Source organism: Indicator indicator, chromosome 9 (genome assembly GCF_027791375.1).
Source record: "Indicator indicator isolate 239-I01 chromosome 9, UM_Iind_1.1, whole genome shotgun sequence".
In the NCBI taxonomy this organism is placed as follows: Eukaryota; Metazoa; Chordata; class Aves; order Piciformes; family Indicatoridae; genus Indicator; species Indicator indicator.
The window spans coordinates 2,665,581-2,682,790 of NC_072018.1; the positions used below are offsets into that span (position 1 = coordinate 2,665,581).

At 44.0% G+C, this 17,210-nt stretch overlaps 1 protein-coding gene across 3 annotated transcripts in view; it reads left to right on the top strand.

Moving 5' to 3' along the window:
- Positions 1-17,210, top strand: part of MEIS1 (Meis homeobox 1) — a 131,352-nt gene that overhangs the window by 27,450 nt on the left and 86,692 nt on the right. For all 3 annotated transcript variants that reach the window (XM_054383831.1, XM_054383832.1, XM_054383833.1), the window contains one exon: positions 471-582. In XM_054383831.1, coding sequence (XP_054239806.1) covers positions 471-582 — 112 coding nt within the window. The remainder of the gene's footprint in view (positions 1-470; positions 583-17,210) is intronic.

Consider the following 17,210-nt stretch of genomic DNA (forward strand, 5'->3'; position numbering starts at 1 on the left):
TGCCAGCAAAGTCTTTAAGCTCTTCCATGTTGGCCTTGTATGAGGACTGGGAGGCCCTATATAAACGGTGCAGCTCTCGACCACCGCTCTCATTTTGCCTGTGTGGACTTCGCAGGCTGTTCCACCAGAGGGTTTGCGGAGGCTAAAAATACAGTTGGAGCGCAGAGCCAACGATTCACTCTCTGACTCTTCTCCTTTTCCCCCTGCCTTGCACTGCAATGTTTCTGTTTCCTATGGTAATAAAGCTTGGGATTGTTTAGGTGGTAAATGTATTCCATGTTGTTGTTGTTTTTCTGTTGGGTAGCGGCAATCTGACTCCCTGGAAAGGAGGAATAATTTGGGGGATGGATTTGCCAACTCTTCCCTATGGTTTTGGGCAGGGGTACCGCTTTCCCAGGAGCACGCAAACTGGGGCTCTTCTTCCCCTTCTCAGGTTCTAACTGTTTTAAAAATTTTTTTTGGCCCCATAGCCCTCCTGGAACAGAGACCACGATGATACAGCGTCAACGCGTTCCGGGGGAACCCCCGGGCCCTCCAGCGGAGGACACACATCGCACAGTGGGGACAACAGCAGTGAACAAGGTAGGAACGGAGCCCTCACGCTCTCTTGATGCAGTTGGGGGACTGGTTATGCTCTTTCCAATATTGAAATACGCTCTGATACTAGGGGGGTTTGTTCTGAGAAAGGTCTCTCTTCCTTCTTTTCTTTTTTTTTTTTTTTTTTTACACTTTATTTATTCTTTCCCCACCTCCTCCTAGTAAAAGGGTTGGCATCTTTATTTCTTCTTCGACCCTGCCAGCAGGCACATGTTAGAGCAACATATGTACCAAATTTGCAGTACGCTTAATAAAAATAAGCAATGAGAAGATTTATTTTATTTCTTTACGTCGTTCAGATGGGTTAAAAGATGAAATCTTCAAAAGCAAATGTAATTAAGGTTGCAGAAATGCATGCTATTCTTTCAAAGATGCCATCACAACTCCCCTGAATACAAAGAAGAGATGTTAGCTCTCGCCCGTTTTAGGAAGTCCTGAGCAGTGCTTTTATTTACTTTTTTTTTTTTTAATTGAATTCCAATTTACTTGAATGCAAAAATGTTTTGTGTGAGTGCCAAGCCAAACAGAGTAACTGATGTAGCAGGATGAGTATGAAATGAGCTTGGTGCAATGGCAGTGGGGCATCCTACACATAATTAGTGCTGTCTTCAGAAGCTCTGAAGTCTAAAAAAGCTGAAATTTTTTTTTGGGGGGGGTGTGTTTCTGAGAAGCCGCTGAAATGCTTCACGCTTTTTCTGGAGGGACCAACTGCAGTGGGTTTAGTGGTAATTTAATGCAATTAAAATTTAAAAAGGGTCCTTAATCTGAATATAAAAGCCAGTGCTTTATTGAAGTTGACTCTGTACGCGCAATAGGTATATACTTTAAAATCTGGTTTTATGATCATGTTTCATTCAAGTGCTGTTAGACAACAAAGGAATTGTGTTTCAAAAAAAAAAAAAAGAAAAAAAAGAAGAGGTTGAACAGTACTGATTAGCATTGCAAAGTCTGCATTTAACAAGATTAGTTTTTAAACTAAACCAGTATATTTTAATTCTTTTATTCGTGTGGACCTAACATAGACGGCGAGTAACATCTCTTGATAGAATTTTAAGTATTTGAGACACTGTCGTTTAAAGGAAAGTTGCTGACTTCATCGCAACTCTAGCCTAGTAAAAAATGGGGCCTGGAATAGTAAACTGTTGCAGAGCTGAGGCAGAAACTGGTAACCTTCTGACCTCTGACTTTTACTGGAAAATGATATGCAACATAAATTCAGGGGGCCTTTTTTCTTTCAAGTATGTATATGTGTATATATAGAGAGAGGAGTGGTGCTGTTCACAATGCTGGAGCTGAAGCGGTGTCAACATGTTCGTAAGAGCCCTTTGCTTTCAGAGCAAACTTGAAATCCAAAGGTTTTTCTAAGGAGGGGAGGAAAAGCTGCTGCAAAGCTAGGCTTTGAAGAAGATGGTGTTTGGAAGGGGTTTTGTACTTGGACAGGGCTGTTCCTTTAGTAGACAGATGTGCGACTGTTTACATGTCCATGCGTGTGGACAAAACATCTGCGGGGAGGCTTTGTCGGTGTGCTCCTAAACCTCTTGGGCCCTTTGGAAATTGAGCTACTCAGTTCCTGGTGTACTTTTAAAGATTTCCAGACCTCGTTTTCTCCTAAATGTGGCATTTTATTAATCTGGAGTACCAGTTGTATCTGACGTTTTCTCATTGCCATCCTGGTTGACTCCTAGCAAGGTGCATGCTCTTAACTTCAGGAAGGGTTTTCTAAAGTGACTTTCGAGCTTGAGTCCTGTGCAATATCCACAGAAAGGCTTATCAGCAGTGCTTGAGCTGGTTCTGAAACTTCTACCCAGAGCCCAGAGTAAGGTTTATTGAGGCTGGAATTGCTGCTAGTACTTGATCGATGTGTTTTGTGAAGAAGGCTTCATTGCGTGAAAAATTTAGGGCAGAGTGAAAAAGAAAAAAAGTGGAAATTTGCTAACTGGAGCTCTCAAGTCAAGTTTGGGAAAGGAGTTTTGGGAAAAAGACCCTGTCCTGTAGGCCTCTGTTACTGAGACTTACCTTGAAGCACTTGCCACCTATGGAAATGGTTGGGCTTTATTGAGGAACAAGGATAAGGGAAGGGTAGCAGTGGTCTTGCTGAGCCTTGCTTTGCGTCTTGTTCGCTCAAAGCCCTCTAAAGGTTGGGATTATGGGAGAATGTCATTTGTTTAAGTTCCCAAAACTGCATATGCACCTTGTATAAGGAAAAGAAGTGTAGTTTTAGCCTTTCTGCATGAGGAGGAAGTCAAAAACCATGATCCTGAGTGACCAAAAGGGAAGAGAAAACAAAGTAGCTACTCCCCGACTGCACTTACGTTCAAAATACTGTGATTTGGAGGCTTTTCTTCCATGGCTTGGTGTGAAGGGTGGCAACAGTGTGGTCAGACTCATGTGTTCCCGTTTGCTGGATGCTTTTCTTGGCAGCAGAAGCAGCCGGCGTGGCATTGCCGCAGCCGGTGGGTGTCACAGAGGAGTGGCAGCAAAAGGCTGGAGACCCTCACGTTCGTGTTTGCGAGCACAGGAGTTAACTCGAGATGCATGAGTTGCGTGACATGTATTCAGTATATTATGGGCTTCCCTATTTTTAGGAGTTTGTAAAAGTTCCTTTTGGTTCCATCTGTCAAGAGCGCATTTGCCATTTAACAAAAAAAAAAAAAAAAAAAGAACCAACCCCCAAATCTAATCACCAGAAATATAACCCTCTGAAACCATCTATTTTTAGGTGGTTCCCACAACCTACTTCCCCTCTGGGGTGGGGGTAGGTAAAATCATGTTCTGAGCCAGGTTTCCAACCTGGCAGAAGGTGTCACAAGGGTGTTGAGTCGGACTTGATGATCTTAAAGCTCTTTTCCAAGCAAAAAGGATCTATGAGCGTGAGCTTTGCATCTTCAGAGAGGCACATGGGATGCAAAGATCAAGCCCCTTTTAGCAAGAGTTTTCTCCCTTCTTTACCTAGACTCTGTGAAGGTTTGTTTTCTGGCTTCTTGATGATTTTTCTTCTTTACCTCTTCCATTGCTGTTTTTCATCCTCACAAAATGCATTTTAAACCCATTTATGTCTGGAGGCACAGCACATGCTGAAGAATTACCTGTGGAGACAGAGGATGCTCTTTCCTTTAGCATTTTAAAGTAATTTTAGGACATGTAAATTTATTTGTCTAGTAAATAATAATGACTCCCAGCTGCTTCCATCTATTGTAGAAATCCACACTGAACTGCCAGGGAGCTGTTCTGGGGTCTTGTGCCAGCAGGAAATGTTATTGCATAGCACGTTGACAAAACTTCTTATAAAGGCCCAGTGTTGTGTCATCAGAGGGGATAGTTATAGTCCAGGAATGCAGAATAATATTATGAAAAAGTTTCATGTGCTCTTTTCCCCTTGCTTCAAACTTCTTGTGAAGGGCCTTTGGAGGGCTGTCTAGGAATGGTGCATAAAGATCTGAATTTGCACAGCAGAGAAACAATTTGATGAATTCTATTTAAAATTTAAAAAGAGATGGGAGTTCTTGGATTCAGGCAGGTGATGCTGAACTTACAGCATCACGACTTTATCCTCTTGCATGTTCTAACTTCAAGAGATTCCTGTTTGAGGTATTAATAGATTTATTTGGTTTGGTTTTCAAATTGTCAGGCCAGGAGGATGCTGAACAAAGCCCTAGCATAGTCACTTTTAATCCCAAGTGAGGCTCTTGAATTCCCATGTTTAGCTCCCCTACACAGCTTGAAGGAAAAAGAAAAACAATCCATTGGTGTCTCCTATTTGTGCAGATTGTTTCTCTCCTCCCCCTCTCTCCCCACTTTTTTTTCTTTTTTTATGGCCTGCAAGCCTCAGTCTGAGTTTAACACATTTTTGTAACCTCCAAATAATTGTTGGCCTTGCAAGTTGAGAGTAGAAAGTGGTCATAATTTCTTTTATCAAAATGTATCAATGGCCACAGTGGTTGGTTGGTTGTTTTGTTATTGTTTTGGTTTGGTTTGGTGTTTTTTTTTTTTTTCCCCAGGCTTTTTGTAAGAGTTGGGGCAACCTATACACATAAAGGCAATCATGTTTATTATTGCTGGAAATCTCAAGGCGGTTAGTTGGAGGTAGAGGTGGGGGGAGAAGGGCCACATTATGTTCCAGACGACTGAGCGAGGATTTATATACCAGCAACCCTTCTTTTCCCTCCTTTATTTATATATTTCTTTATGTATTTTAACATGGGAGAAGAAAAGTAATAAGAGTGGGGAGGCAAGGCATTTGAGGCGGTCAGATGGCCGGTGACTAATGGGATAGGTGGGCAGGAGCCTGTGGATTGGGTGTCTTAATGAGCAGATTTCGCACCGAGTTTGGGCTGCAGTTCCCCTTCACCTTTGCCCTTTATTGACCGAACTGACACTTCATTTTTCACATACTTCCAATTATGGCTGAGCTTAAGTGTTGCCCTGCCTCCTTTCTTTCTTGCCTATGGATGGCTTGAAAGTGGCTGAGGCCAGGGAAGATATTTTAATTTGAAAAACTACCATAGCAAGGCAGGTTTAGGGTGTAACCTGAAACTGCTGTCACTTTGCTGTTTCTCAGACAAAAACAAAAGTTTTAATGTTTCTTGTTTAGCACTTTTTTTAAACTCCCCCCCCACACACACACTTCTCCATGGTGAGGGGGGAAGATTGCTTTGGAGGTGAGGGGTGTTTCCCTTGGGGTAAATCCTTTTTGGCAGTAGGCTGAGGGGCGTTTTCCTCGGAGAAAATTCTTTCTGGCAGTACAGGTGCTGTGTGTGGGAGTCACCCAAGTAAAAGAGGTGTGTGAAAGCCACCTAAGTAAAAAGCAATGTTTCAGCTGCTTCAGCAGTGGTTCCTTGTTCCCTTTCAATGCAGTATCTTCTCAAGAGGCTTCTTGTGGTATGATGCCCTGCAGTGTATTTTGTCTAATGCTCTCCTTATGGATGAGCAAAGTGTAATTGTGCTGGTGCTTCTCAAGTCTTAGACAGTGTGGGTTTCTTGTTTTGATAATGTTTAATGCATGAGTATGGCCTGGTTGTAGTGCTTTGAGAAGTGACTAAAGATGATGCTGGGAGAGTCAAGTATGACGAAGGGATGGACAAATGAAGAAATAGCCTCGAGCTGTGCCAAGGAAGATTTAGATTGGATATTAGGAAAAAATTATTTACTGAGAGAGTAGTCAGGAATTGGAACAGGCTGCCCAGGTTGGTGGTGGAGTCACCATCCCTGGAGGTGTTCAATACACATGTGGACATTACACTTTGTGACATGGTTTAGTGAGCATAGTGGTGTTGGACTTGATCTTAGAGGTCTTTTCCAACTGAGACCATTCTCGATTCTATGAAACCTCCAGTCTGCAGCTATCCCTTTGCTACAGAGAGAGAACCATGATATATATCCCACAGCCCAAGCCCTGTGTGCTTTTCCACGTTAGCTTTTACATGCAGAATCCTTCCCGGGCGGAAACATCTGTTTACTTTTGCAGGGCTTTGGGGGTTTTGAAGCTATGCGGTTTTCCTACCGAATGTGAATTCTGTTGGAAATAGTTGGAATAAGCAGTGCTTGACCCGTGGGGTGGGTGGGTTTAAGAACAAAATAGCTGCTGTTAGACCTTAACTTCCTAGCAGCACTGCTGGATTTGTGCAGCGTGGCTTTTGTCACCGGTTCAGTCCTGTGAAGTTGGGGTCAGTAATGAGCAGGCACATCACCTGCGTGCTGGTGCTGATTGCTTTGGAGAGCCTATTGACAATTATTTACATCCAAACAGAGGCCCCTAAACCACAGAAGTATTTATCTAAAAGAAAAAAAAATAGGAAGAAAGAAAAAAAAAAAGTATGAAGTATTACCTACTTTATTATGTAGCCCTCTGGCATAGTAATGGCACGGCATATTTTTACTATAATATGGTAATAAAAGAATATGTAAAAGGCAGACAAAGGTTCTGTCTTTTCACTAAGGTGACCCCTGTTACCAAGTAACTGCTTTACTTATGAGCTTATTAAAAACTCAAAAAAAAAAAAAAAAGAGCTTTTCATACTTCACAGGCATTGATGTGAAAATGAGCTGTCCTGCGAGTAGTTTTCTTGATCATTTTTAGAACAATTGATTAGCCAAAGAGCCGCTGTCATTAGTTGACATTGACTGATAGCAATTTGTCACAAGCTCCGAAGGTCAGCCAGGCAGTGGAAGCTCCGGCTTGTCTTTGATTGACCTTTTCTGATGCCATTATCATGCGATCGGTTAGACTGGATGTGACCCTCGATTGGAAAAGACAGGGCATTAGTCAACAGGAGCTGCTCTGGGTGGTTTTTCTGGTGCTTTATGTATTGTGAATCCTGAATTAAGCATAATGGGCTTGTTTGGAAACGAAGAGGTATCAGTTTTCTTGCCAAGGCTCTGCCAATCCTCTTTTCTTTTCTTCTTTTTTTTTTTTCCCCATCAAGTGGGTTTGCTTTAAATCAGTGTGAGCACCTGCGCTGCTCTTCCTTTGACGTGAGGTACGAGGCTTAAAAACAACCCCACATTTATTGGAAACTCTGTGTATTCTGCAGCAGCACCAGCATTAATTATTTTTATCTCCCCAGAATCATGTTTTATTTTTTTAACAGTGATTGAGTAGTTGAGGATTATGCTCATAACAACATGATGTCAATTTATCATTCTGCTGTAAAGCCGGAGGGCGTGAAACTGTTTTTTTTTCCTTTGGGTTTTTCTTTTGTTATTTTTTTTATTTCTCCTTCTGTTTTGGGGTTGGGTTTCTGTTGAGTTTTGGTTGGTTGTTTTGGTTTTGGTTTTGTTTTTTTTTTTTTTTTTTTGGTCTCATCATCCTGATTCAGCTGTTAAAGTTAGATTTCGGCAGCGCGTTAAGCCTCTGTGCCTCAGCTGGGCAGGGTTACACTTCCAGTATGGTGCATGGGAGAAAGTCCTTGCTTGGAAAGAGGGTGTCTGTTATGATTTGAGCATCAATCTATTCCCACTGTCAGGATTTATTTTAATCGCTCACATTGGCTCCAAATGTCTGTTATTAGCAGACGTTTTCCTTTGAGCTTTGCCAAAGCTAACTTAAAGACTTATAAACGTTGATTATTTTGCCTAAATTGTAAGTAATACAGTCATAAACCAATTTTTTTTTTTTCCCCTTGTAAAACAAAAACCTTTCCTTCCTCTTGCTTGCCTTTCAGGGGAAACCTGAGTTTCTTGAAGTACCAACTTGTTTCTCAGGTCAGCCCCCAGAGCTAATAAGCAGTTCAAAAGCAGCACAACCATTTCAGCACAGTTTAATGTGACTTTCAGGCTTTGCTTAGGAAAAGCTTCCAGCCCAGAGGAGAAGTGAGCACATCAGGAGGTAGATCCTTCAGGCTGAAGCTACTGCCATTGCTGGCAGAGTGAAAAGAGGGGAAAAAGGATTTTGGGAACTGTTTACCTTTAAAGTGGCTATGGAAATACAAATATTGCTGAGTTCTTGGCCCATCTGTAATCAAGCAGCAAAACCCATGTGCTGAGTCCTTTTTTTTTTTTTAAATTCTTTTTCTTGGCAAGTTTTTCTAAACTTAGAAATGTTGAGCTCATTAAACATCTGTGGGGCTGTACTTAAGTCTATGTATACATAGATGCGTATGTAAGAACACAGTCCTGACCCTGAACATGACACTGCAGGGTTTTGGCAGGTCCAAAGTTTGTCAGCCTCATGTGTCTTACAGGGCACAAGATCTCAACTATGCCAAGCAGGGAACAGCAGTGGGAAGCACCACATTGCTTAATCACATCTTGAGCTGTTACTTAAAAACTCAGGTGTAGGACTGAAGGGCATCTTGCTTCCCTCCTTGGATGGTGCAGAGAGAGGTTTGGTTGCAAGTAGTTGTAGAAATAGGTTCGACTTTTTTTGTGTCCAAGATATCCCTTTTTAGCAGTAGCTTAGTTGTGTGTCTTGAAGATCACTGATATGATTTGGTTTAGAAAAACTGTTGATTTATTCTGGTGTGGGTTTTGTTGGTTTTTTGGTTGTTTGTCTTTTTTTTTTTTCCCTTGGGTTGGTTGTTTTCCCCCACCTCATGTTCTGGGTGTTCTTGTTTAGGTTGGGCAACTCACTAATGAGCTTCCCTTATATTTTCCAGCCCTATCCCTATTTGCCTTTCCAAGTCTTGGTGGCTTCAGCTGAGCTTTTTGCTACCTGATACATGTATCAGGTACGTGGCCAGCAGGAGTAGGGAAATGATTGCCCCCCTGTATTCGCTACTATTGAGCTGCACCTCAGTTTTGGGGCCCTCACTGTAAGAAAGAGACTGAGATGATGCTGGAGAATGTACAGAGAAAGGCATTTAGATTGGATAATGGGATAAATTTCTTTCCTGAAAGAGTGGTCAGGCATTAGAAGAGGCTGCCCAGGGAGATGGTAGAGTCACTGTCCCTGGAAGTGTTAGAAAAATGTGTAGACATGGCACTGTGGGACATGTTTTAGTGGTGCATGGCAGTGTTGGGTTGATGGTTGGACTCAATGGTCTTAGAGGTCTTTTCCAACCTTAAGGATTCTATGATTCTACGCAAGCAGAGTCTGACTTTCAGGTAAGTGTCGTTTGCTACCTCTCACATGAAAGAGGAGGGGAGAAAAAAAAGAAAGATGAGTAAGGCTGGAAAAGAAGTCCTTAAAATACTAAATTGTTTCTGGAGGAAGTGGGTGCTTGTCCCAAAATGCAAGAACTAGGGGTTTCTATTAGAACTACGAAAAAGTAAGGAGGTTTCCAGTGCGTTAGCAAGTTTTAAACAAACAAAAACGTTTTACATGCTGGGATAAATTTGTGTGTTGTGGAGGTCAGCAGGGGACAAGAAGAGATTAGACCAATTCGTGGAAAAATAGGTCCTTCTGCAGCTATTAAAAACTCTGCTCCAGATGCAACGTCTGGCTCAGGAAGCTGCCCAAGTGCTGATTGTGGGAGCCGTGGCACAGCCACTTCTGTGTACTCCTCCCTTTCTCTCTGGTTTCCCTAAACACCCATTATTGCTCCTGGGAGAGACCAACATGAGATGGAGCTACCTGGGACAGAGCTCCTCTGGTTTTTATGTTAAAATAGTTTTTAAAAAAATCAAATGAGGGACTAAGATGCTGGATATTGTATTGGATATTTTGTTGATCATCTTTTTTTTTTTTTTGTTGGCTCTTGCCAATGCCAGCACACTTTTGTTGGGAAGAAAGTAGACTTAGTTTGTGTTTTCTTGCCCTTATTACCCTGGTGGTGGGAAGGGTTTGACGCTATTCATTCAAATTTGACAGGTGATTGCTTCTGTAAATGAATGAGCTCAGATCATAATTGTTGCAACAGGATTGTTTGATTCCCTGGCAGTAGCCTCTTTCTCTCTGATAGCTTTTTGGATCACCTGTTTGCTGAGAGCATTTGACAGTCCTCATGTTTATTACCCAATTGAATGTCAGTAGCAATTGCAGCTAAAGATAAACGAAAATGCAAGTACTTGTTGACCTTGACTTTTTTCCACAAGATATTGGACTTGATGGCTCTATTGCTGTTGAGCTGATAAGAGTTATAAACAGTAGCTGCAGGAAAATGTTTTATTCCCAGAGGAAAACACCACACTGCTGTGGGAAATGGCATCTGACTAGCGCTCTTTGCCAAATTTGCTTGGTTCACCTTCATTTAGGCTGTGGGAAAATAAAATACAAATTTCCCCTTTTATGACTCCAATATCTCTGCAAACATGAATTCCTCTCCTCTTTGCAAAGTTTTGTTGGCAGCCGGCGCCAGTAACGTGCCGGGAGCGCGAGACCTCGCCGTGTTTTATGGTGTGCTATAATGAGGATTCTCCGTTCTTCCTCATTTTCAGGCTGATTTGATAATTACAGGGAAGGAGCAGAGCTTTCTTCTCCTATTCCATGGGAAGCTTAATGTGTCTGTAACCAGTGAAGACGTGGGAAATGCACAGCTGTGGGCTGCGTGCTGCTGGAGCAGGACTGCACCGGTGGGAGTGCGTCCTGGGGGTGAAGTCAAGCTTATTGCGGGGATGGAGTGGGACAATTACAGAATCATGAAGGTTAGAGAAGACTTCTAAGTTCCTCAAGTCCAACTGCCAACCCAACACCACCATGGCCATTAATTATGTCCAAAAGACATGTCTTTGAATACCTCCAGGGATGGTGACTCCCTGGGCAGCCTGTTCCAATGCCTGACCCACTCTTTCAGGAAAGACATTTTTCCTAATATCCAACCTGAACCTCCCCTGGTGCAACTTGAGGCCATGTCCTCTTGTTCTATCTGTCTGCCTGTCTACCTGTCTATCTGTCTGTCTGTCTACCCATCTATCTGTCTGTCTATCCATCCTGTAAGATCCTTTCATAGGTCACATTTGTGCCCACCTTTTTGAATGGAGTCCCAGATGGATGCCCTTGCACTTTTCTGGGAGGAGTGGGCCAGCTGAATGTCACCTGTCCCAGCTGCATTTGGGCTATGGGGTGGATAAGCCTCCTGCACTAGGAGATCATAGAATCATTTCATTTGGATGAGACCTTTCAGATCGAGTCCAGCCTTCAATTTAAGACCACCAAGGTCACTAAACCCTGTCCCAAAGTGCCACGTCCAGCCGTTTCTTGAACACCTCCAGGGACAGTGACTCCATCACCTCCCTGGGTAACCTGTTCCAGTGCCTGACTACTCTTTCCATAAAGAAATTTTTCCTAATCACCCTAAACCTCCCCTGACAGAATTTCAGCCCATTTCCTCTCAGTCTATCACCTTATGCTAGGGAGAACAGAACAGCCTCCACCTCACTCCAGCCCCTTTGCAGGGAGTTGTAGAGATCTTGCTGCTATAACCTTCCTTTTTTTTTTTTTTTCTTTTTAATAAATACATCTATATCTAGGTATCTTCCTCATTTCTAATCCTTGTCCAATATAAAACCAAAAGGACAACTCTAGTGGCAACAGGAACAGGCAACAAGCTTTGAGATCTTCTAGGGTAGAAGTCATTGTATAGAAATGTAATATGTGTGTGTGGGGGGGGAAGAGCACAAAAGCCTGTTGGAATTATATTGTTTAAAACCTAAGTCCTTCTCATCTTGGCAACCACTCTGATAAACTCTATGCAGTATTGTAGGAGCTTGTTAAAGCTCTGAAATGCAGGATTAAGGAATGCTGTAACAGTTAGCAGTCAGACCAGTAATCTTACTGCATTGTGGGTTTTTTTTAAGGTAAGATTAAGCCAGCATTACATGACATGTTTGTGGGTGAGGAGGGGATTCTTCAAGGGATTAATTAATAGGATCAACACTGTAAGATGCTGACATCATTTATTTTATTTTTTTTTTCCTCAAAGTACATCAGTGCACACAGGCTGCCATTTATTTTCCCTAAATTCATGAATGAGGTGAGGACCTTCCCTGGGTGATTTGGGGCTGCCCCTGTGGCTTTTGGCAGTGTCAGAGCCACCTGCTGCTGCATAAATCATGGGGGATTGTTTCTTGCTGGCCTGGTGACCCACTAGTCAGTGCCATGTGAAATACCAGAGAGTGAGACCTGATGTCTCTGCTTCCAGAGCTGGTATGGGATCGCAGGCTGTGACTAAGCAAACGCTTGCTGCTGCTCTGGCAGGGCTCTGAATGACAGTGTCCTTGGTGAAATCTGCTACCTCCTGGCTTGTTGCTTTAGCCAGGATGCCTCTTCCATGTAGCCTTTGCATCTTGGGTTTGGCACGCTTGAACTTTGGATGGTGGAGCTTGGGAGGTGTGAAAGGACACAGGAGAGCCTGGCCAGGGCTGTGACGTGCTGTGGGAGCAGTGTCACGTTAGGACAAGTGCTATCTCCCCAGGTTCCTCTGCCACCCTCTGGCACTCTGTGGCTTGAGAACTTCCTCATTGCCAGGTGGTACCTCTGGTGTCTGATAGCCACTGCTTGTACATATTTAACTGTAATTTTTATTCTTCTCCTCACGAGCCCTGAAAAATCTCACACAGAGTTTGCAGGCAATTTTTTGTAGTTGCTCTTTGCAGAAGCATGGTCTGGAGGTGTCAGAAAGAAGAACCAACACGTAAATAAGTAAAAATGGTGGGGCAACCTTTCCAACTATTTTTCCCACAGTCCATTGTTTTTCTGATCCTATGACACAGGAGAGCGATGGCTCCAGCAACTCTGATAACTCTGTGTTGTCTCAAGGTTACCCATTCATCTTTTGGAGAAGGGCAGAAGACCTACTTAGAGGCATCAGTTATGTCCTCAGAAAAGAGCTAAAGATGGTGGGCATCACCTATCTGGTTCTTAAATCTTCCCCCAGCTCTCTGAACAGCAGTTCATGTCACATGGGTATATGCTGAAAATAGTCTGGAGTCTGGAACGTCCCTGATGGGCTTCAGAAGAAGGCAGATCTGGTCAACAAGCAAAGGGAGTGGAAGCAAGGCTGGTAGCTTATAGAACCTCTTGTTGCTCTCATTGCTGTGCCAAGAGGACCTGCTCCCTCCCCAAGAACAGCACAGAGTGTGAAACCCCAGTGTGGCCCTCCTGCCTGTTGCTCTGAGTTCACAGATCAACCAGGTTGGAAAAGACCTCAGAGATCATCAAGTCCAACCTATTACCTAATGCCTAACACCTCCTGACAACTAAACCATGGCTCCAAGGGACACATCCAAGCTTTTTTTGAACACCTCCAGGGACGGTGACTCTACCACCTCCCTGGGCAGCACATCCCAATGGCAAATTACTCTTTCTGTGAAGAACTTTCTCCGCTTAAGATTAAGCTTCTCCTGGTGCAGCTTGAGACTGTGTCCTCTTGTTCTGGTGCTGGTTGCCTGGGAGAAGAGCCCAACCCCCACCTGGCTACAACCTCCTTTCAGGTAGTTGTAGAGACCAATAAGCTCTCCCCTGAGCCTCCTCTTCTCCAGGTTAAACACTCCCAGCTCCCTCAGCCTCTCCTCACAGGGCTGTGCTCCAGACCTCTCACCAGCCTTGTTGCCCTTCTCTGGACACATTCAAGTATCTCAATATCCTTCTTAAATTGAGAAGCCCAGAACTGGACACAGTACTCAAGGTGTGGTCTAACCAGTGCTGTGTACAGGGGTACAATGACCTCCCTGCTCTTGCTGGCCACACTATTTCTGATGCAGGCCAGGATGCCATTGGCCTTCTTGGTCCCCTGAGCACACTGCTGGCTCATGTTCAGCCATGTGCCAACCAGTACCTCCAGGTCCTTTTCAGCCTGGCTGCTCTCCAGCCACTCTGACCCCAGCCTGTAGTGATGCATGGGATTGTTGTGGCCAAAGTGGAGAATCCCCCACTTGGACTTGTTGAATGCTCTCATGTTGGACTCTGGCCATCTCTCCAGCCTGGCAAGGTCCCTCTGCAGAGCCCTCCTTCTCTCCAACAGATTGACACCTGAGTTATAGCACATCAACTGCTTTGTAAAGTAGGCGAAAGAGTTAATGTGGCCAGTGCTGGCTGAACTGCTTTAAGGAAGGTGTCATCATTTCAAATCGTGGTTAAGTGTTTCAGGAAAGGACCTGAGGGTGCTGGTTGACAGTCATATGAATGTTGTGCTCGGATGGCCAAGAAGGCAAACAGCATATTGGCCTGTACCAGATATGGTGTGGCTAGCAGGACTGGTGCCCACAGCGCTGGTGAGGCCAAACCTTGAGTATTTGGTTCAGTTCTGGGTCCCTCGCTACAAGAAGGACATTGAGGTGCTGGAGCATGTCCAGAGAAGGGCAAGGAAGCTGGTGGAGGGTCTGGAGAACAGGGCTGGGGTGGAGTGGCTGGGGGAACTGGGGGTGTTTAGTCTGGAGAGGATGAGACCTCATTGCTCTCTACAACTACCTGAAAGGAGGTTGGAGCAAGGCAGGGGTCAGTCTCTTCTCCCTACTGTCAGGTAATTGGACAAGATGAAATGACCTTAAATTGTGCCAAGGGAGGTTTAGGTTGGATATTAGGAAACATTTCTTTACAGATAGAGTGGTCAGGTGTTGCAATAGGTTCCATGGGGGATAGTGCAATCGTTGTCCCTAGAAATCTTCAAGAAATGTGTGGTCATAGCACTTTGGGACTTGGCTTAATGGCCTTGGTGGTCTTGGGTTGAAAGCTGGACTTGATGATCTTGGAGATCTTATCCAACTGAAACAAGTCTGTGAGTCTATGATTCTAAGTTTCTTTAAGGCCACTGTAACATCAGAGTGCAGCAATCTCTTGCCAAAAAGTAAGGGATAAGATGCAGGCAAATTGCAAGGGTTGGAAAAAAGGCAAGGAAGTGAAGCTGAAACATGACACTCGTGCCATCCTCTTCCTCTCTTCCCCATGCAGTAAAGCATCTCCTATTTATCCTCTCCTGTCCCTGTTTGTGGCAGTGAGGCTACCCTGGGAGAAGCTTTGGTACAGGATTCTGCCCCATTTTTCTGTATCTGTGGTAACCTTTGCAAATTCTGCATGAGGCCAGCTTTGTAAAAGCAAGGGTAGTGGTAATACGAATTCAGTGTAACTCTCAGGCAGCCTTGGTGCTGTGCTGGAGTTTTGTGATGGGCTGTAGGTAAGGCAGAGGGATGTTTTGACAGTTGGTGAGCAGACTGAACCATAAAAATCTTTGAATGCCAGTGTGTAAGTATGTATAACAGTGCATATTTAGTACTAGTGTAAATAGTTTGTGTGTGTTCATATTTGTGCTTGGATGGGACTGCCTCCCCATATTATACGTTTTTATTCTGTGAACCTGGCAAAAAAAAGGTGGTAAAGTAACCCTCCTTGTGAAGTACAGTAGTTTTGGGGGGCCTTTTGTATTTGCTTTAAAAAGAGCATTGTGCTGAATTCCTTGGCTTTAGAGCTACAAGAAACAAATTAGCAGGTGGTGCTAACGTTGGAATCTCAGCACATTTAATCCAGCCAGAACAACCCCTGAGGTGTCCATAATTTACCAGGTGAGGGCTGGCATAGCTACACAGTCAGGAAATGGAGAGTTGGTTACTTGGTTGAACTGAATTCCAGTAGAGTAACCAGTTAACAGTGCAGGGATGCAGGACAGCAGGAGAAGCAAGTTAGTCATGAAATGGGTGGATCAGCTCTTCACCACAAGTAAGTATATCACAGAACAGCAATGTGCCCTTGTGGCCAAGAAGGCCAATGGGATCCTGGGGTGTATTAAGAAGAGTGTGTCCAGCAGATCAAGGGAGGTTCTCCTTCCTTTCTACTCTGCCCTGGTGAGACCTCATCTTGAGTACTGCGTTCAGTTCTGGACTCCCCAGTTTAGGAGGAACAGGGACCTGCTGGAGAGGGTCCAGTGGAGGGCTGCGAGGATGAATAGGGGACTGGAGCATTGCCTTATGAGGAGAGGCTGAGGGACCTGGGGCTGTTTAGTCTGGAATAGAGAAGACTTAGAGGGGATTTAATAAATGTTTATAAATCTCTGAGGGCTGGGGGTCAGGAGGGAGGGGACAGGCTCTGCTCACTTGCTCCCTGTGATAGGACAAGGAGCAATGGATGTAAGCTGCAGCACAGGAGGTTCCACCTCAACACAAGGGGGAAGTTCTTTACTGTAAGGGTCACAGAGCACTGGAACAGGCTCCCCGGAGAGATTGTGGAGTCTCCTTCCCTGGAGACATTCAAGGCCTGTCTGGATGCATTCCCCTGTGACCTGAGCTAGATTCTATGGTCCTGCTCAGGCAAGGGGGTTGGACTCAATCTCTTTGGGTCCCTTCCAGCCCCTGACATCCTGTGATCCTGTGAACCAGAGAGTGGAAGGGGTTGTAAAGGACCTCTGAAGATCATCTAGCCCAACTCCCCTGCCAGAGCAGGATCCCCCAGAGTAAATCACACAATAACACATTCAGGTGGGTTCGGAATTCCTCCAGAGAAGGAGACTCCACAACCTCCCTGGGCAGCCCGTCCCAGTGCTCACCCACCCTCAAAGTGAAGAATTTTATTCCTGGTGTTTACATGGAACCTCCTGTGTTCCAGTCTGTTGCCTTGCCCAGTTGTGCAGTTTTGATCAGTACATATAAAATTTCACTAGAAGAATCTGCTCACACAGATGAAGTTCTGTGGGTTACTAACACACACCTTTTCTTTGCTGTCACCGTTGGTGACACGACAGCATTAAACTTGAAAGTGCCTCTCAAGTTTATAAATGTCAGCTTGATACCAAACATCTTTAATACTCAGTTAAAATTAGCAATCAGTTTACATGAATACTGGAAGTTAGCCAGGGATGGATCTGGGGTTTTATTAGGTATATCATCCTGGTCTGAATGCATCACGCACTGTTGCAAAAGCATTGTGCTAATTTTAGCTTACAAAGAGGATGAAGATAAACTGCCTGCTGCTAGTTTGCCATATGCTATGCTGGTGATAATATTCCAGTAAGAAAATATTCTGCTGAGAGTCTTTTTGTTTCAGTAAAAGCAAAGTCAAAGACTTAAACAATTTCTGCCCTGTAAACGCCTACAAAATAATGAAATAAACCAAGTCTCAGATGCTGGTAAGAAGGGATCTGTGCAATTTGTTTTGGTTTTATTGGCTTTCATGGGAGGCAACAATTTATTTTAGTATATATTTGATCCAATTGTTGTCCACTTCTCGCATGTAAATCTTAAAATCAATCTAAATAAAAATCAATCTCCATTCTGGTAGGTAAGCATATAGTCCGAGCTGTTCCTAACTAGTG